The sequence below is a fragment of the Salmo trutta genome, chromosome 11, assembly GCF_901001165.1.
Source record: "Salmo trutta chromosome 11, fSalTru1.1, whole genome shotgun sequence".
Taxonomy (NCBI): Eukaryota; Metazoa; Chordata; class Actinopteri; order Salmoniformes; family Salmonidae; genus Salmo; species Salmo trutta.
In genome coordinates this window covers 12,811,329-12,829,210 of record NC_042967.1, presented here as the reverse complement: position 1 = coordinate 12,829,210, position 17,882 = coordinate 12,811,329, and the positions used below count along the sequence as shown (strand labels likewise).

Below are 17,882 nucleotides of genomic sequence, written 5' to 3'. Positions count from 1 at the left end.
TATAAGTATGTATTTTGTAGAAAATGTAAATATTTTACATTGTTGGCAAATGTATGAATTAATCAGAAGGTGGGTGGAAGCCAAATGGATAAACGCCCTATCCCGCGTCTGGGGAGGAGGGCTTGCGCTCAACGCCTACTTGTCAAATAGGAGTTTCTCCTTTCGCCTGTCAATTGAATGTCTATGTTGGACGACGTGGACTACAACTTGGATTGATACAAGAATATACTGAGTTTTTCCGACCTAAATAATGGTTTGCTGTTACTCTTGAACAAGCTCTAACAAAATAGTTGCTAATGTAGGAATGCAATGCTCAGTTTCAACTACTCGTAACATGCTAGCCAAGTTACTTATTGAAATAGCTGTAGTTAGCCAACACGTTATGATTTGGGAACACTAGCTAGCAAAACGTAGCTAACGTGTTAGAGGACAGCACAAGCTAGTTGCTCACCCTAAAAATCTGTTTTTGGTTGGTTAAATATACTTTTTTTTCGCTTGACACCAAGCAACTTGTTGGTGGTGGCTAACTAGTTAGTGCGTGGTTTTTATAAAGCAGCTTTACAGCTTCTTATGCTAGCTAGCTGACCTAGCTAACTAGCTAACGTTAAAGACATGGGATTACACCCGTTGGAGTTTAGCGAATGCTACCTGGACAGTCCCGTTTTCAGGGAGAAAATAAAGGCACACGAAGCAGAGTTGGACAAAACCAACAGATTTATCAAGGAACTCTACAAGGATGGAAAGAATCTCATCAATGCCACAAAACGTGAGTTTCTATGCAGTTGAGTTTATTTCCCTGGAATGGTTCAATTGAGTTGCTGACTATCTGGCTTGTTGACAGGTCTCCCTATGCAGTTTCAAGTTTGCCTCTTGGACTGTGCAAGCTATATGGTTATGGCTCACTCTTTGCTTGCAACCAGCTGTATCCAATCGCCCTAAACTTTGTTTATAGCTACCAAAAGTTTGTTTCTCTGAACAGCTGTGTTCAACATTTTGTACATGGACCAGTAGTCAGTTCTGGAAGCAATACCTTCATTATTCAATAAACTGGAACACATTGCTGACAGGTAAGGTCTGTTGTCAACCCAATTTGTTGTGCATGAACTTGCAAAATCCCCAGATGTTAACATTCACCCATTGTCTAGAGGCCAGAACACGATTCATGTGGAGTACTTTGCAAAAATGATAAGGTTTTTCCTTGAAGAAAGAATTTCGAGGCAATAACCTATCCAAATGACTTATGGCTGTGTGACAAGGTTGGAACACAAATCGCTGTCATCATGGATTGATATGTGAGCACACCTTCACCTGGGCAAATATAATCTCCATGCACTCCAGCCCAGTGGGTTGGGTCTGTCAAATTGGTCAGGTGCCTTGTGAACTCTGGTATTATCAAGTGTTATTTGTCACATGCACTGAATACAACAGGTGTAGTAGACCTTATGGTAAAATGCTTATTTACAAGCCCTTAACCAACAATGCAGTTCAAGAAATATAGTTAAAATATTTATTAAAGACACTTAAGTAAAAAAATAAAACAATAAAATAACGAGGCTATATACATGGGGTACCGGTACAGAGTCAGGTTAGTTGAGGCAATCAGCTACCTGTTCATTGCTGGAACAAAGCCCTGAAGACACCACTATCTGTCAGGCAAACCGGTTAACTTAATTTAGTCACTGATGTTAGCTGATTAACTATATTGCTTTAGAGTGCAACTGTTGCAGTGCTGTAGGAGCGTACTGCTTTTAGCCCACTGCAAGCCACTGAGGTTTCCTTGTCATTCATAAGTGAAGGATTTCTAGCAAGGCCTGCCAATGTGTTTCATTACACTCAAAACACTGGTGTACTTTCATCTGTCCTTTTCTAGGTGCAAAGATAGAATGTTCCATTTGGAAAAGCCAGTGAAGAGACAGAATATTTCTAAAAATAAAGAGTAACGTGACTTTCAGACTGTACTCTCTGTTTTGCAGGCCATTTTGGGAGTTATCAGGGACCAACATGTGCAGTGGAACTCTCTGGGGCAGCCTCAGACGGACTGTTTGGAATAGAACCACCTCTGTTATTCACATTGCATGTGAGATTTAATACAATGCAGAGTAGTGTAGCTGTAGGTAGCCCACACAATTGGTGGTTCAGGCCAGGAAAGATTGCTTGCTTGCTTTGACAATTGAATGTCCCTTCCTAGTGCAACTGGTACTCTACTGGTCTCACTAGAAGCCAGTGATGAGCTTGTTAAGAGTTTATCGGTTCACTACAATCGGTGATGCAGCTCAGGTCAACCTCTTAACCTTCAGTGCAGCAGACTAAAAATAGTGTTTCCGAGGTTAATTTGCAGTAGGCCACACTCCCACTGTAAGAAAACAAGCATTGACTTGTCTGTTTAGGCAGTAGGGATGACATCTGAGAGCCCTGCTGCTGTGCTTCATAACTGTAACAATAACATATATTTGATGTACCCTAGGTCTATTGTTATTCCAAAGAATAGGAAGGTGAGCTTATTTCATAGTGCATGCAGCACACACCCTCTGCCTCCACATGGAGCATCACCCTGCTAGGCTGGCTCTCTGCAGGGGGCTCAGTGGATGTATGTGTGGCAGGCATTGTGTTGAAGTGGGCTGGTAACATCGGGCTATAAAATCTGTTTTTTATTTCTCAGTTTTGTTTCTCCAGGTTTCCACTTTCCCAGTTTTCGCTCTAAAATAACACTTAAGTAAATATAATTTTTTATTAGAAAAACAATTGGATGTAAGTCCTCAACAATGTTTAAAACCTCTTTGGGATAGGGGGCAGTATTTTCACGTCCGGACGAAAAGTGTGCCCAAAGTAAACTGCCTGCTACTCAGGCCCAGAAGCTAGGATATGCATATAATTGGTAGATTTGGGTAGAAACTCTAAAGTTTCTAAAACTGTTAAAATGATGTCTGAGTATGACAGAACTTATTTGGCAGGCGGAACCCGGAGGACAAACCATCCAGGAATTTTTTATTTTTTTTTAGTTCACTGTGTTTTCTATGAGGAAACTAGATTTGAGGCACCTGGTTGCAGTTCCTATGGCTTCCACTAGATGTCAGTCTAGGAATTTGTTCATGTTTTTCCTTTGAGAAATGAAGTATGGCTATTCAGTATGAGTGTCAAGCCAAGTGGACAATTGTTTTTTTTAATTACATTTTTTTGTGCGCTTGACCTGTAGCTCGCTCCACTTTGATTTTATCCGCTATTTAACACAGTATATTCTGTCTTCAATTTTATCGATTTACGTTTTAGGATACCTAAAGTTGGATTAGGAAAGTTGTTTGGACCAAGTTTACAGGTAATTTATTAAATCTGTAGTCATGTTGGGCGAGTTGGAACCGATGTTTTTCTGAATCAAACGTGCCAAATAAATGGACATTTTGGGGATATAAAGGAGTTTATCGAACAAAAGGACCATTTGTGATGTTTCTGGGACATATTGGAGTGCCAACGGAAGAAGATCTTCAAAGGTAAGGCATGAATTATATTGTTATTTCTGACTTTTGTGTCGCACCTGCTTGGTTGAAATGTGATTTTCATGTGTTTGTATGGTGGGGTGCTGTCCTCAGATAATCGCATGGTTTGCTTTCACCGTAAAGCCTTTTTGAAATCTGACACGGTGGCTGGATTAACAAGAAGTTAAGCTTTATTTTGGTGTATTGCGCTTGTGATTTTATGAAAGTTAAATATTTCTAATTTGAATTTCGCACTCTGCAATTTCACAGGATGTTCCGTAACAGGTTTAAACCACACCAAGAGACTACTTTTGAGAACTGTGAAAAATATAAGAAATTTATTATTTTTGGTGAAGTTACCTTGTATTGCAGGTGAGCACCAGCCAGAGAATGTTTTTTTTTTTTTTTAATTTTAAAATTATTATATCAATGTTTCTGTAGCCCTTATGTTATTTCAGAATTTGCTAAACAAATGTCCACTGGATTGATGCAAATAATCATCTCATTCTGCCAGAGGCATAGGCTACGTTTTAGTTAACATTTAATTGAAAAGGTTTGAGTCTTTCCATCTCTACCAGAAGACAGTTATCATTAGCCACATTGCCAATGGCTACACATTGTACTGTAGGCATACACGTGCAAAATACAAATCACTGAGTCAATTTGTTCATGACTTATGATTAACTTGGGCAAATTAATACATGTTAAATACATTTAGTTGATTTCCTACTAAGTTCAATACATTTGAGTATTGTTGAAATCTGTTTTAATGTCTGGATTCTGGGTAGGCCACTAGTAGCAGGCGTCTTTGGAAGACATTTGTTGAGACCAAAGACCACAAGCAGAGCAGATTTAATATCCTACGTGATGAAAGGGGGATACCTAGTCAGTTGTATGACTGAATGCCTTCAACTGAAATGTGTCTTCTGCATTTAACTCAATCCCTCTGAATCAGAGGTGCGGGGGGCTGCCTTAATCGACATCCACGTCTTCATCGCGTGACAACCCCTTTAGAATGTCAAATCAGTGAATAGGCTACTGTGTTTTTATTTCATGGAAATGAACAGAAATAGGCTAGGTTATTAGTGTTGTGGATGTCTACCACATTATTCAACTGCCAAGAGGCAGAGCAAAACGGCAGCAGGTAGCCTAGAGGTTAAGGGTGTTGGGCCAGTAACCAAAAGGTTGCTGGCTTGAATCCCCGAGCCGACTAGGTGAAAACATCTGTAGATGTCCCGTTGAGCAAGGCGCTTAACCCTAATTGCTCCTATAATTCAACCGGGATAAGGGCGTCTGCTAAATGACAAACAATTAAAAAAAAATAATAAACTCATGTGGTAGTTGGCTGTGCATCAACTTTGACTTGTAGGCCTAGCCCAAGCCTACTTCCTAATGTGCTTACTGTATATGGCTGCTCTACACTATAGCCTTAGCCTAGTTAGCTAGCTAGACACGTGATTGTAGTTGATACAAAGTGGGTTGAACAGAGGGTCAAGATCATCTTTGTCTGAGATCAAGAACAGCGTTTATTTTAGGTAGCAGTGTGTACCTGGTTTTATGTCCTTATTAAGCGATAAATAAGATGGGATCGGCAGTCTGGGCCCGCGTAAAGTGGCATGTGGTGTCTTTACTTGTCTCTTACACCTCTAAGCTGCTCCAGTATATACAGTGTCAGCTTTGTGCACTCACTCAATTCTCTGCGTGAAGTCAGTCATGAGCCAACGCCAAGTTCTCATTACATTGACTTCAGAACAACTGTGTTTAAGACACAGCAGCGCATCGACTGACAGCTGCTAGGTCTCGTGAGACAGACTGCAGTGAATAGACGGGTTGGTTGTTTAGCAGCAACAATCGACGTGTGCGCAACTATGTGGCAAAACAGACGGGGTTGGCTTAGATTGTTGATAACATGTAAACTATATTTCGTCTTCAATGTTCATTGAAAACAAAAGTGCTCCTTGAGCAAATGTATTTGTCTCAAATACATCATTGCAGTTGTTGGTTAGCTAGCTAGCATTTTTGTTGCCTTGTTAGCATTGACATGAAATGTGTCAAATCGTCAACAATGGCCATAACTAGCTGAAATGAGTCACTTATGATTCACCACATGGCAGTTCCTCGTCATTGTTGGTAGCTATCTGGCCCTCCAGAATCGCAAAAACTCAAACTTCTGCCCCATTGAAGCGTGTGCGTCGTTTTTGTGACGTTGTCAGCTAACCCATCTGTAGTCCCTCACTAGGTATGTTTCCATTAACTTTTTGTTTGTTGATGGCATTTAGGTTTGCATAGAAAATGGATGACAATTGCCTGCTAGGGTGCGATTCCATTTAACTATCTTCCGTCGACTTAAAAACAGCTGGACGTAATGACATCACACCTTAACATTTTTTTTTCTCTCGCAAAAAACAATTTTCAAATGAAATGCAGTATTTGAAGTGTGTCCATTACCCATTTAGGCAAATTGCGCGTTAATGTTCTCATATCTGCTGTTTTTAGTTTTAAAAAAAATTGCCACCTTGCTTTGTCGAAATATACCTGGGTCAATGGAAACCTGCCTACTGTGTCTGAGATCAGAGTAAAATGTCTCAGCAATTGGCTGTACTTGTTTGACTTTGTTTTATCTGCCTTTAGCCTCTTTGCTTTTGTGGTTGACAAGAAGAGGCTTGGCTGGGATTCAGTGAGATAATCGTCATTTATCACCATTTGAAATCAGACCGTGTTGTTGATCAGAGGAATTGACTCGGGCTCTCTAATATGGCATATAATCCTCAAGGCATGTGAGCCTCCCATCAGCTTCTGGCAATTTTGTCAAGGGCAGATTGAGCATTACGCTAATCTTCAGTAAACATCCAGAGATTTGGTGTCACTGCCTGTATACATATCATTCATTGAATGATGAACTGTAGCCTGGTTCCAGATCTGTAGAAGTTGGCTATACAGCACAAACATCTGAAACCAGGCTAAATGAAGGCTGAAGTTTGAATAAGGTAGGGACTAGGGAGGAGGAATGTTGCGCTCTCTTGGGCCAGCCGCTGCTGTAGGATCTTCAAGTGGAATTCCCTGTGTCTTGCTCAAGTTCCAAAATCCCAAGTTACTCCGGTCCAGCTTTGGCCCTGGGCCACTCTTTCCAGTCCTACGCCTGAGGGGATGTCCCGCAACGGAAAGTCTTAGAATGTCTTTTTTTGTTGTTGGAAGGAAACGTGCAAACAGGGCCTTTGGCCAGGGAGCTAGCCTGTGACATGGAAGTGCCCACTAGAGGAGGGACAGGCCAGAGGATGTGCTCCTGTTTCAAGAGGAGGTTGTGGTTTCCTCCATAGGAAGTCTGCCTGCTCTGTACCCCCCCCGTTACCCAACCCCAACTCAACATGTCAGTCATTTTTTACATTTTTTTTTTTTTAACCCTTCATTATGTTAGGGTTTAGTCTCTCTCATAATTGAGTGTCTGCTTTTCAAAGAACATCCTGAAATCTCCATGGGAGCTTTGTCTTGTGAGAAGTATTACCCACTAAAACTGTCTTGATTTCAGATAATGGTATCTTCTATTAGGACTGGGTGATCTATCTAATGTTTTAGCGCAATGTTCCAAATGCCTGTATGGCAAGAATCAAGGTTATTTGTTAAAATTTTTATGGGGGTTTCTTTTTGGTCTCGTCTTCTTCACTGCTGTGTGCAATGTGCACTAGAGGTCGACCGACTATGAATTTTCAACGGCAATACCGATTTATTGGAGAACCAAAAAAGCCGATACCGATTTAATCGGCTTATTATTATTATTATTATTATTATTATATATATATCTCTGAAGTGACAACGATACTGAAGAGTCTACTTAGGTGACAAATACTCTCAACTGTTTGAATAATAAAAATGGAGTTTAAGTTACCTGTGATGAATGCTGAAAACAAAAACTGTAATTTCTATATGCAGGTAATCCTATTTTAATATTTGGCATGGTAAGAATTGCCTACCAAAGTGCGAGTCACAATTCCCATGACACCTTCTAGCAAAATCTGAAAAGCGGTTCCTTCATTTATTCCATAGGATATTTTTAGATTAACTTAAAATAAGGTCTGTTTGGTTTAGGCTTACACCACCTTGCCAATTTTATAACTGTGTAGATATCCATAGGATATAACTCTGATCAATATAAGCGAAGAACATTTTTTTTGTAGAGTGGATTTATGAAAATATGTTGACAAACGTTACCTAGTGAGAGTTACACGGGTATCAAAACGCCGAGGCGGTTTAAGCACAAAACACAGACCTTATTTGAAGTAGATCAAGACATTCTCTATGGAAGACATGAACGGTAAAATAACGAAGGAACCCCTTTCAAGTTCAGCCGCAAGTTATTACAGGAATTATGACGCGTCGACTATTTCTCTCTAAACCATATACCTTTGACTATTACGAGCCTGCTGCTGCCTACCACCGCTCTATCAAATATCAAATCAGACTTAACTATAATATAATAAACCTTAGTTTCCGGATTTGACCATATTAATGACCTATCATCTCAAACATTATTCTTTCAGTGACATACGGAACCGTTCCGTATTTTATCTAACGGGTGGCATCCATAAGTCTAAATATTCCTGTTACATCGCACAACTTACAATGTTATTTCATAGTTCTGTAAAATTCTGGCAAATTGGGTCGCATCGAGCCAGATTCTGTATACCCTGATTCTGCGTGCAACGAACGCAAGAGAACTGACACAATTTCACCTGGTTAATATTGCCTGCTAACCTGGATATTTATTTTTTTTTTTTTAGCTAAATAGGCAGGTTTAAAAATATATACTTCTGTGTATTGATTTTACGAAAGGCATTGATGTTTATGGTTAGGTACAGTCGTGCAACGATTGCGCTTTTGTTAAATCATCCCCTTTTGGCGAAGTCTGCTGTCTTTGTTAGGAAAAATAGTTTTCACAGTTCGCAACAAGCCAGGCGGCCCAAACTGCTGCAATATACCCTGACTCTGTTTGCAAGAGAAGTGACACATTTTCCCTAGTTAATAGAAATTCATGTTAGCAGGCAATATTAACTAAATATACAGGTTATAAAAATATATACTTGTGTATTGATTTTAAGAAAGACATTGATGTGTATGGTTAGGTTCACGTCGGAGCAAAGACAGTCCTTTTTCGCGAATGCGCACCACATCGATTATATGCAAAGCAGGACAGGCTAGATAAACTAGTAATATCATCAACCATGTGTAGTTAACTAGTGTTTATGATTGATTTAATTTTTTATAAGATAAGTTTAATGCTAGCTAGCAACTTACCTTGGCAACGTAAAGCAGGTTGGTTAGAGCGTTGGGCTAGTTAACGTAAGGTTGCATCCCCAAGCTGACAAGGTAAAAATCTGTTGTTCTGCCCCTGAACAAGGCAGTTAACCCACCGTTCCTAGGCCGTCGTTGAAAATAAGAATGTGTTCTTAACTGACTTGCCTAGTTAAATAAAGTTTTTTTTTTTTTTTTTTTTTTAAATACAATCGGTGGCCAAAAATACCGATTACCGTTTGTTATGAAAACTTAAAATCGGCCCTAATTAATCGGCCATTCCGATTAATCGGTCGACCTCTAATGTGCACCTTCCCACTCGCACTCGGACACCAAGCACCTCCCGTGCCACACAACAACGAGAGCATATTCTTCCTCTCTGACAACAAGCAGTTTCAACTCTCTATTTGTGTTTCAGATTTGGTCCAACATAATCAGTCATATGGAAACCGAAACACAAGACATTATTTTACTGTAATAGAGGGGAAATTAACCTTTAACAATGCCCTTTTTATGTCTCAACTCCCAATGAACATGATTTTGGAAAATAATGCTCAGTTTGTCGCACGCAGCATTGCGGTACTGCTAGCAGCATTTTAGACTTATGCGTTCTAGATGTGCAATGAGCATAGAAAGACACGTTATATAGGGCATTGGCAACTCGTTGTCATTCAGAGAAATGGGCATCTTCTTATCCAGGTAGGCCACTTGATCTAAACAAAGTGAACAGGCTATGTTAGGATGGTGTATTCATAACAGTTAAACTGTTCTACCTTGTTAGCAAGCAAATGGATCCAAGTTGGCAAGACTTTAAATATAAATATTAGCTGGCTACTCACTAGCACAGGGGTAGGTAACCCTAGTCGTGTTGAATTTAGACAATCACTGAACTGATCAATTTGGTCAGGTGGTGTGAAGTACTTCAGTAAACATTATTTTAAAGTACTACTTAAGTTGTTTTTGGGGTATTTACTATTTATATTTTTGACCACATCCCTAAAGAAAATGAAGCGCTTTCTACACCATACATTTTCCCAGACACACAAAAGTACTAATTACAATTTGAATGCTTAGCAGGACATAAAAAAAGGTCCACACACTTATCAAGAGAAGGTCTCTGGTCATCCCTACTTCCTCTAATCTGGTGGACTAATTTAAACAATTTACAAAGGAAGCATTTGTTGGAGTGTGCCCCTGGCTGTAAAAATAAAGTTAATGGAAATTGTGCATCAAAAGCTATACTTTTGATGTACAGCTTTTACTTTGTACTTATACTCAAGGATGACAATTGAGTACTTTTTCTACCTCAGGTCAGGTGTGGTGCCTAGTTGGAACAAAATCTGTCAGTACCTGTGGCGCTCCAGGAACAGGCTTGCCTACCCCTGCACTAGCAGGTGGGCATATGCTCCAGAGTGTTTGAGACGTGTTCATATTCTATAATGGCTGCTAACAGAAGTTGTGCATGGTTCTGGTAAAATTTAGTAACAAAGGACATTTTCATAGAAACTTAAACCAGATCAGTGATTATTGCAAAAAGCACTAACTATTTTTATAAAATATTGTTATTATTGGTGGGTCTTACGGTTGAAGGCTTATATTTAGCCTTGGTATAATTTAACAAACCCTAAATGCATAGATTATCTCAGGCTGTTTGAAATGTAGTGCATTGTTCATTAATTGTGCAGCAAAGCTTATTTAGAGAACATAAAAAATATATTGTGAATCGCCTATAACTTTGAAAATATCAAGATATACACCGAGTGTCTCTCTTCCATGACAGACTGACCAGGTGAAAGCTATGATTCCTTTATTGATGTCACTTGTTAAATCCACTTCAATCAGTGTAGATGAACGGGAGGAGACCTGTTTTAAATAAAGATTTTTAAGCCTTGAAACATGGCTTGTGCCATTCAGAGGGTGAATGAGCAAGACAAAATATTTAAGTGCCTTTGAAAGGGGTATGGTAGTAGGTGCCAGGCGCACCAGTTTGAGTGTGTCAAGAACTGCAACGCTGCTGGGTTTTTCATGCACAACAGTTTCCCGTGTGTGTTAAGAAATGGTCCCCCACCCAAAGGACATCCAGCCAACTTGACAACTGTGGCATTGGAGTCAACATGGGCCAGCATCCTTGTGGAATGCATTGAGGCTGTTCCGAGGGCAAAAGGGGGTACAACTCAATATTAGGAAGGTGTTACTAATGTTTTGTACACTTAGTGCAGGGCTGCCCAACCCTCTTCCTGGAGATCTACTGTCCTATAGGTTCAGTCCAACCCTAATTTAGCATATCTGATTCAGCTAGTTAAGGTCTTGTTGAGCAGCTAATTAGTAGAATCAGGTGTGTTAAATTAGGATTGGACTTAAAACCCACAGGACGGTAGATCTCCAGGAAGAGGGTTGGGCAGGCCTAACTTAGTGTATATCATGAATCACCCATTAGTTATGATTTTTACGCCATATCGCCCAGCCCTACCTCATTCAGTCCACCATGGCAACACTTCCTCTGGTCAATTGATGACTACTCACAAATTAAGATGTTTTGTCTTTTCCTTCCCCCACATTTTCCTTGTAAAAATAAACACGCCAAGAGGTTTTGCAGCTTTTGCTGGGTGTTGGCAGGCAGGCCAGAGCGAGTGTACGGCCATGATTCGGTCTGGCAAGCTGCTCAGGCTCGCTCCCCTATAATCGTATTACTCATTCTGCCAAAGAGCCACATCACAATCTTTCATTAAAATCGCATTAACACAGATGTGAGGTCATGCAGGAGGAACTTTTTCTATCTGTCTAGTGCCATTCTAAACAAAACTCGAGGTTCTTTTATGAAACTGATACCAGCGTATATTACCTGGGTTTGATCATGGTCATGACACTCAGGAGTCCCTTTATGGTGCAGGTGTTTCAGTTTGCTGAAGGCTCCACCCTCCTTCCCTTGGGTGGCTCTCAACTCCTGTACCTTTTTATGAATTATTTAAAACCACTGTTTCAAATGCCTGACTCTGAAGGTTACTTCAAGGTAAAACCAGATGGGCCATATCTGCTTGAAGCCTCTCCCTATGCCTCCCAATTTAAAAATAAATGCAGAGATCTAGAAATGTGGACACAAGGATAGGGAAATCTCACTCAGCCTATGCAACTAGTTTGACCAGTCAGAGTGAAAGCTAGAGTTCTCAGATTAAGATCCTGTCGTAGTTGTCCGTTGGAAGTACAGGGGCTGGGAGACAAAAGGAGCTCCTGGAATTTCTTAAATTACTCTGCTGACCTTTTTAGACATGTTTTGATGTTAAAGAACCCTGAGGGTAGAAATGAGGTAATGCTGCTGTTTTCATGAAGGGTAATACCATGGAAGATTGACGGGGGTAGAAAAAACCCAGAACTCTGAACAAACTAGAGGGGAACGAGGGTGGCCTCCAGAGAGGAAAGTGGTGGTGCCTGTGAGTGGAGCGGCATGTGGATCCTGACTGGAAAGATGGGCGAATGGAACAGGAAGTATTGGGAAAGGCATGGCCGTGTAAACAGTTCATTGGCCCGTGAGGCCCTGGGCCCTGCAGCTCTCTCACTCTGCCTGTTGATGACGGCTGACCCAAGTGGCACATCAGATAAGCTGGCTAACTCCTTGATCCTGTTTGTAGTATACCCCTCTGTAGTAATCATAACAAAGTGCTCACAATGAACACAGTGTGCACTTTGTTGATAATATACAACTAAATGTCAATGACTCTTCTATAGAAAAGCTTCTGATCCAAACAGGTATTTTAATGTATCATTGAAGTAAGGTTTGTTTGTTGGCTGTTCTGGTTGCTTTTGTTTTGATACTTTCTTCCCAAAAGGGTAAAGGAGTTAGGCTTTACTCTGCCTACTACAAGGACTAGACTAGTGGATAGTTATTTTTCAGTTGGTAGAGTTTAGAAAGTACAGTAGATTAATTAGGCTGCAGCTACAGTGGGCCAACCATTACAGTATCCAAAAGCTAGCCTACTTGGGAATACCATCTCAGGAAATTCAGCTTTGCGGAGAAAAATATAATGAATACATCTGTCTGTGAGGCAAATGTATTAATGATTCACCCGCCCTGCTACAGTCTGAGGTGAGGTCACTTCAACACTTAAGATGCACTGAGCTATTTTTCAGCTTTGCCACCACCCTCCCCAGTTTCGCTAGGCTGCTTATGTTTGCCACTCCTCCTTCAGAACAGCTGTGCATGGAGTGAGTCATTAGCAATCCAGGAAACTTTTTAAAAGGATGCGTCAAAATGCATATTAGTCCTACTAGCTTGTAGTTTGTCATGGCGTCATTGAATTCACTATGGGACTTTACGGGGTGTTTGTGTCCGGACCGGAACTGGCTTGGTTGGTGTGGTTGTATTTCCTCTGCTGCTCCGAGGGGAAACCATCACGTCATGAGGAACAGGTTGTACGCTGGTGTGGTACTGAAGGTACAGCACCAACATGTGTAACCGGTTGCTGTGCGCTGTAGGGTTGAAGGAAGCATGAATAAGCAGTCGGATTATGCTGCTGAATGTTTAAGTGAGGCTAAGTGTAGGGCTGGGTGATATGGCGAAAATAAATATAATATCACGGTATTTTGTTAAATAATAAAAGGTGTACATTTGCTTTATGAGTAGTGAGAGATCCTAGGGTGGCATCACAAACATTTGAAGTCTTTCTCCATTCTGATTTGTTTTATACTCTTCAATTCAACTTCAAATAAAACACATTTCAGCACTTATCATTTCTGCGTTTTCTGGACTCCATTACAGTGGTGGAAAAAGTACCCAATTGTCATACTTGAGTGAAAGTAAATGTATGTTAATAGAAAATGACTCAAGTGAAAGTCACCGAGTAAAATACTACTTGAGTAAAAGTATTTGGTTTTAAACATACTTAAGTATCAAAAGTAAATGTAATTGATAAAGTACTTAAGTATCAAAGTGTAAATAATTTCAAATTCCTTATTAAGCAAACCAGATGGCACCTTATTTTTTTTATTTACTTTTTTCATTACAGATAGCCAGGGGCACACCAACACTGACACGATTTACAAACAAAGCAGTTGTGTTTTGTGAGTCCTCCAGACCAGAGGCAGCAGATGACCAGGGATGTTCTCTTGATAAGTGTGAATTGGACCATTTTCCTGTCTTGCTAAGCATTCAAAATGTAACGGGTATTTTTAGGTGTCAGGGGAAATGTATGGAGTAAAAAGTACATTATTTTCTTTAGAAATGTAGTGAAGTAAAAGTTGTCAAAAATAAAAATGGTTAAGTACAGATGCCAAAAAAGCCAACTTAAGTAGTACTTAAGTACTTTACACCACTGCTCAATTGAGAATTTCCACACTGCCACATAGGGCTGCACGATATGGGCAAATCTAGGACTTATTTTTCACCAAATGTAGCAATTGCGATTTGACTTGAGAATTAGAGTAAAACTGTTGGAATCACTGAAATAGAATGACTATTCTAATTCTATAGTTAGAATATAATAGTGGACACTTTGAATAAAGTGTTTGAGATGACAACGAATTCAAATGCCAGGAAGGAGTTGTGACAGGGTAGGAACTAAAGTGTTGCTAAGCGTTACCTAGGGGACCCTGTATGCTTTGGCTACATTGTATGTTTTCTCTTAGCTACTTCATGTAGCTAATATATTCATGCTTCTGGTATTCCTCTTTTGATTTAGAAGATAATGTTGCACAAACATGGTGATTTTGGTCTATGCCATCACTGGTATTATCAGGCTATATAGCCAATTACATTTGCACTGACTCAGTAGCCAGCTAACTAGCGATTAGCATTAGTGACTAACACAATTTAGGCCTAACTTGCTAAGAAAAGACAAGCTAGCTGTTTGCAGATGTAAAAGAAACAAACTAGTGTAATTTAAAGAACGCTTGTGAAAACGGCATCGTTATCAGCATTGTTGCATGTGCTGCATTGACCATAGACTGAACACAAGTGTCTCATGGTCAAGGAACAACAAATGCGCTCCTTGAGGACTGCAGGGCTAAGTCTGTGGGAAGTGGCATGACGAGAGAGGGAATGGAGGGGGGTGACTCGAGTAGCAAAGTGAACAATAAAAATGGACGTTACACATGGCGTATCACATTTAACAGACCTAACATTCAAACACCGTTTATAGAAGGTAAAGTTAAACTCAAACCGGTCTGTGTATCAATACTGGTAGCTCGTTAAATACGGTATACTGCCCAGCTCTGTGTGAACACAAACATGCATCCATAGCACTTTGTTGTCATATTCCACAGCACTTAGGTTCTACAAAGAGGCTCTACTGTAGCTTATCTCTTCCACTTTGTAGAGTCAGGTCTAGTCCTTATAAAGTGTAGGGCCATTTCTGTGTTCTCTTGACGACTACACCTAGAATGAACAGCGCAGCCTTTAAAAGGGAACCCGGCCTTTGCTCTTCTAGACTAGGCTGTATCTGACCAGGACTGAGGCCAGCAACAAACATTTAAAATGTCCCACCATTTGTACTTCAGTTGTCTTTCGCTCCAGCCTGGATGCTGATAGGTCAGTCCTGCTGTACTGTAGACTAGAGCACCTCCATGTTTTAATGTAACCAAAGAGAACCCTGGCTAGGAGGTGACGCAATACACTCCCAGAGCTGTAGCACTCCATTGTCCCCTCTCCCGGCTTAATAGACACACACACACACACACACACACACACGGCAACAAGTGTTTCACGTCGCTTGGCCCCTTCATGTTAAAGAACTTGGCTCACGATATCAGATTAATGCAATGTCGTGGCATCATGACTCACACAGCCAAGCAGGGTCTCTGGTTTTTACACGGACAAGTGGTGGGGCTGGAAGTCGACAGTTCCCAGTTAACTGAAATGATTTGCTAGTTTTACTGAAACGCCTTGCCTTTTTAAAAGGCAGCATGGCTAGGACCAGGAACAAGATGTATTTTCCTTAGGCCTTTGGCGGAAGTTCGGGTGTTTTGGTATTTGTTCTGTCACTGTTGGATAACCGTTATCTCTGGGATCGAATAAATACAGACCTCTTGCCTGTCACATTTGTTGCTCCGCTGATGATATCTCATTGATGTGTGCCTGCAGCTGCTCTGTCCAATTGTCTTGAAGTTATACACCCCGTGATACTACCAAACATGCAGTTGCCTGGTTTGTTTTTCCACCATTTCAAGTATTACAAATGATGTAAGAATGCTAGGGTGAAGGGTGTTATGTAATGGTTGAGCTAGCTGCTTTCTTCCTGTCTCTGCTAGTACCCACCCTTCTGGGAGGGAAAGGGAATGATTCAGTCAGTGACACCACTGTAGCTGTAACCAGAGTAGGAATCAATGGGAGCGAGTCACGGTGAGGACGCACACCACACATGGGGCTAATCAAGCCAATGTCATCGGAATTCAACAGTTCAGTTGACATCACCCTCCCATGTGCATTCTCTTACTGTAAACTGTGTACCGTGTCCTTGAACCCTCCCCCCTCACCAGAGAAAGAGCGGGGAGGAAACTGGACTTTCATGGCACAGTCCACATGGAAAGGAAAGGAACGGGTCAGAAAGAAGTGAGAAACCAGTTGGGTGGCCATTTTTAAGCACAGGGATATCTGAAGTACATCCATCCACACTACGCCTGCCCTTTGTGCCCTAATATACTTTGTCATGATAGTAGAACTTGAGATCGATATCACATCTAGAATTCAGCGTGGCCCACTTGGCTCATGTCTAGCTCCCTCCAGTGTCTTCCTCCGCTCAGCTGAGTACTTCAAGGCACTCCTCTCTTATCTGTTAAAGAATGCGTCATTTCTTTACGGCTGTCCTTTGGACCTTTTTTAAAGGAATGCTTGCATGGGGAAGCATACACTTGTTTGGGATGTCATATCACATTATCCAATAGCCTATAATGGCCAACAGCTGTCTTCCCCCCCCCCCCCCCCCCCCCCACCAAACCATGGATTCTGTTTAGTTTGTCTTCTTTCTGCTGCTCTAACACTGAAGGCTAAGTTTTTAAAAGAATGTCTTCAATGCTTGGGCATCATATTACGTTAGCCTGTTCTATGTCATAACCATGAGCTCTCTTCCCAACCACAAATTCAGATTTTTCTCCCAATGACGTCAATAAATGAATTCAACACTGAATCAGGCCTTTTAAGTGATTTGTCACTGCTGATGTGACACTGCTGTAACAAAATGGTGCCCTGACTTCTCTCCAGATAGTCTAGGCCGTGAAGACATTAACTTAGGGTGTTGTGGCATGTTGTCAAAACATGTTTTCCTGCGTTAGTTAAACGTGTTGGGGAGGAAAAGTTCAACTCTATCCAGAATGCATATAGTTGTTTTTACACAGGGAAACCTCCAGATTTGTTGGAGATGGACTCTACCTCTGTTTATCCTTAGCCCTGTTATCTGGTAAGACCTGCCACATACAGATGGTAGGCTACACATAGGGTGTCCTAGTGGTTGATTTGCTTCAGGTTGCACAAATGAAGCGCTGGTTTAAAACCGCATCACCATGGCGTTGACATTTAGCCTTAGCCAGTTGAGCTAGCCAACTGGAGCTAAAGTACCTCGAAGAACATAATAGTGGTAACACAAAACAGATACTGTAGCAATACCATGTTAATGAGGTGTGTCTATTGCATATGTCAAAAAGTAATGAGACACTTGCTCTGTTAGGTAGAATATCTCTTCATATATCCCTGGGGCTGAGACAAACACTGACTCTGTTGCTTGTTGTGAATCTGGATCAGCCTGCGCAACACAGCCACAGCACTGATGCCCGCTGTGGTACTGGCAGACTGGTCTAGCAACAGGTTAGTTAGGCCATCTGGATGGAATGCCCTCGGTGGGAGCTGGGAGTGACTGAGGATGAAAGCTGGTCAAACTAATCAGCGGGAACCTGATTACTAGGTGGTAATTCGACTCAATGAGAGTCAGAGGAAGGACTAGCCAGATTCAGAGGTCTGGATCCCTCTAAGTGGTCTGGACTCACTCTGGAGTTCCACAGTCGATAGAAAGATAATTGCTATGTTCAGCAGGGTATGTTTGCTAACAAAATAATGACCTGTCTGACTTGTTGGCCTGGCCATACCTCTGTTTTGACAACACTTCATTGAGGCTATTAACCCATACTTTACTACCACAGTTCATA

The 17,882-nt window shown here is 41.0% G+C and overlaps 1 protein-coding gene across 1 annotated transcript in view; it reads left to right on the top strand.

Moving 5' to 3' along the window:
- The first annotated feature begins 122 nt into the window (after positions 1-122).
- LOC115202230 (rho GTPase-activating protein 10) overlaps positions 123-17,882 on the top strand; it is a 68,322-nt gene continuing 50,562 nt past the window's right edge. The window contains exon 1 of the mRNA XM_029766217.1: positions 123-766. Coding sequence (XP_029622077.1) covers positions 613-766 — 154 coding nt within the window. The 5' untranslated portion in view covers positions 123-612. The remainder of the gene's footprint in view (positions 767-17,882) is intronic.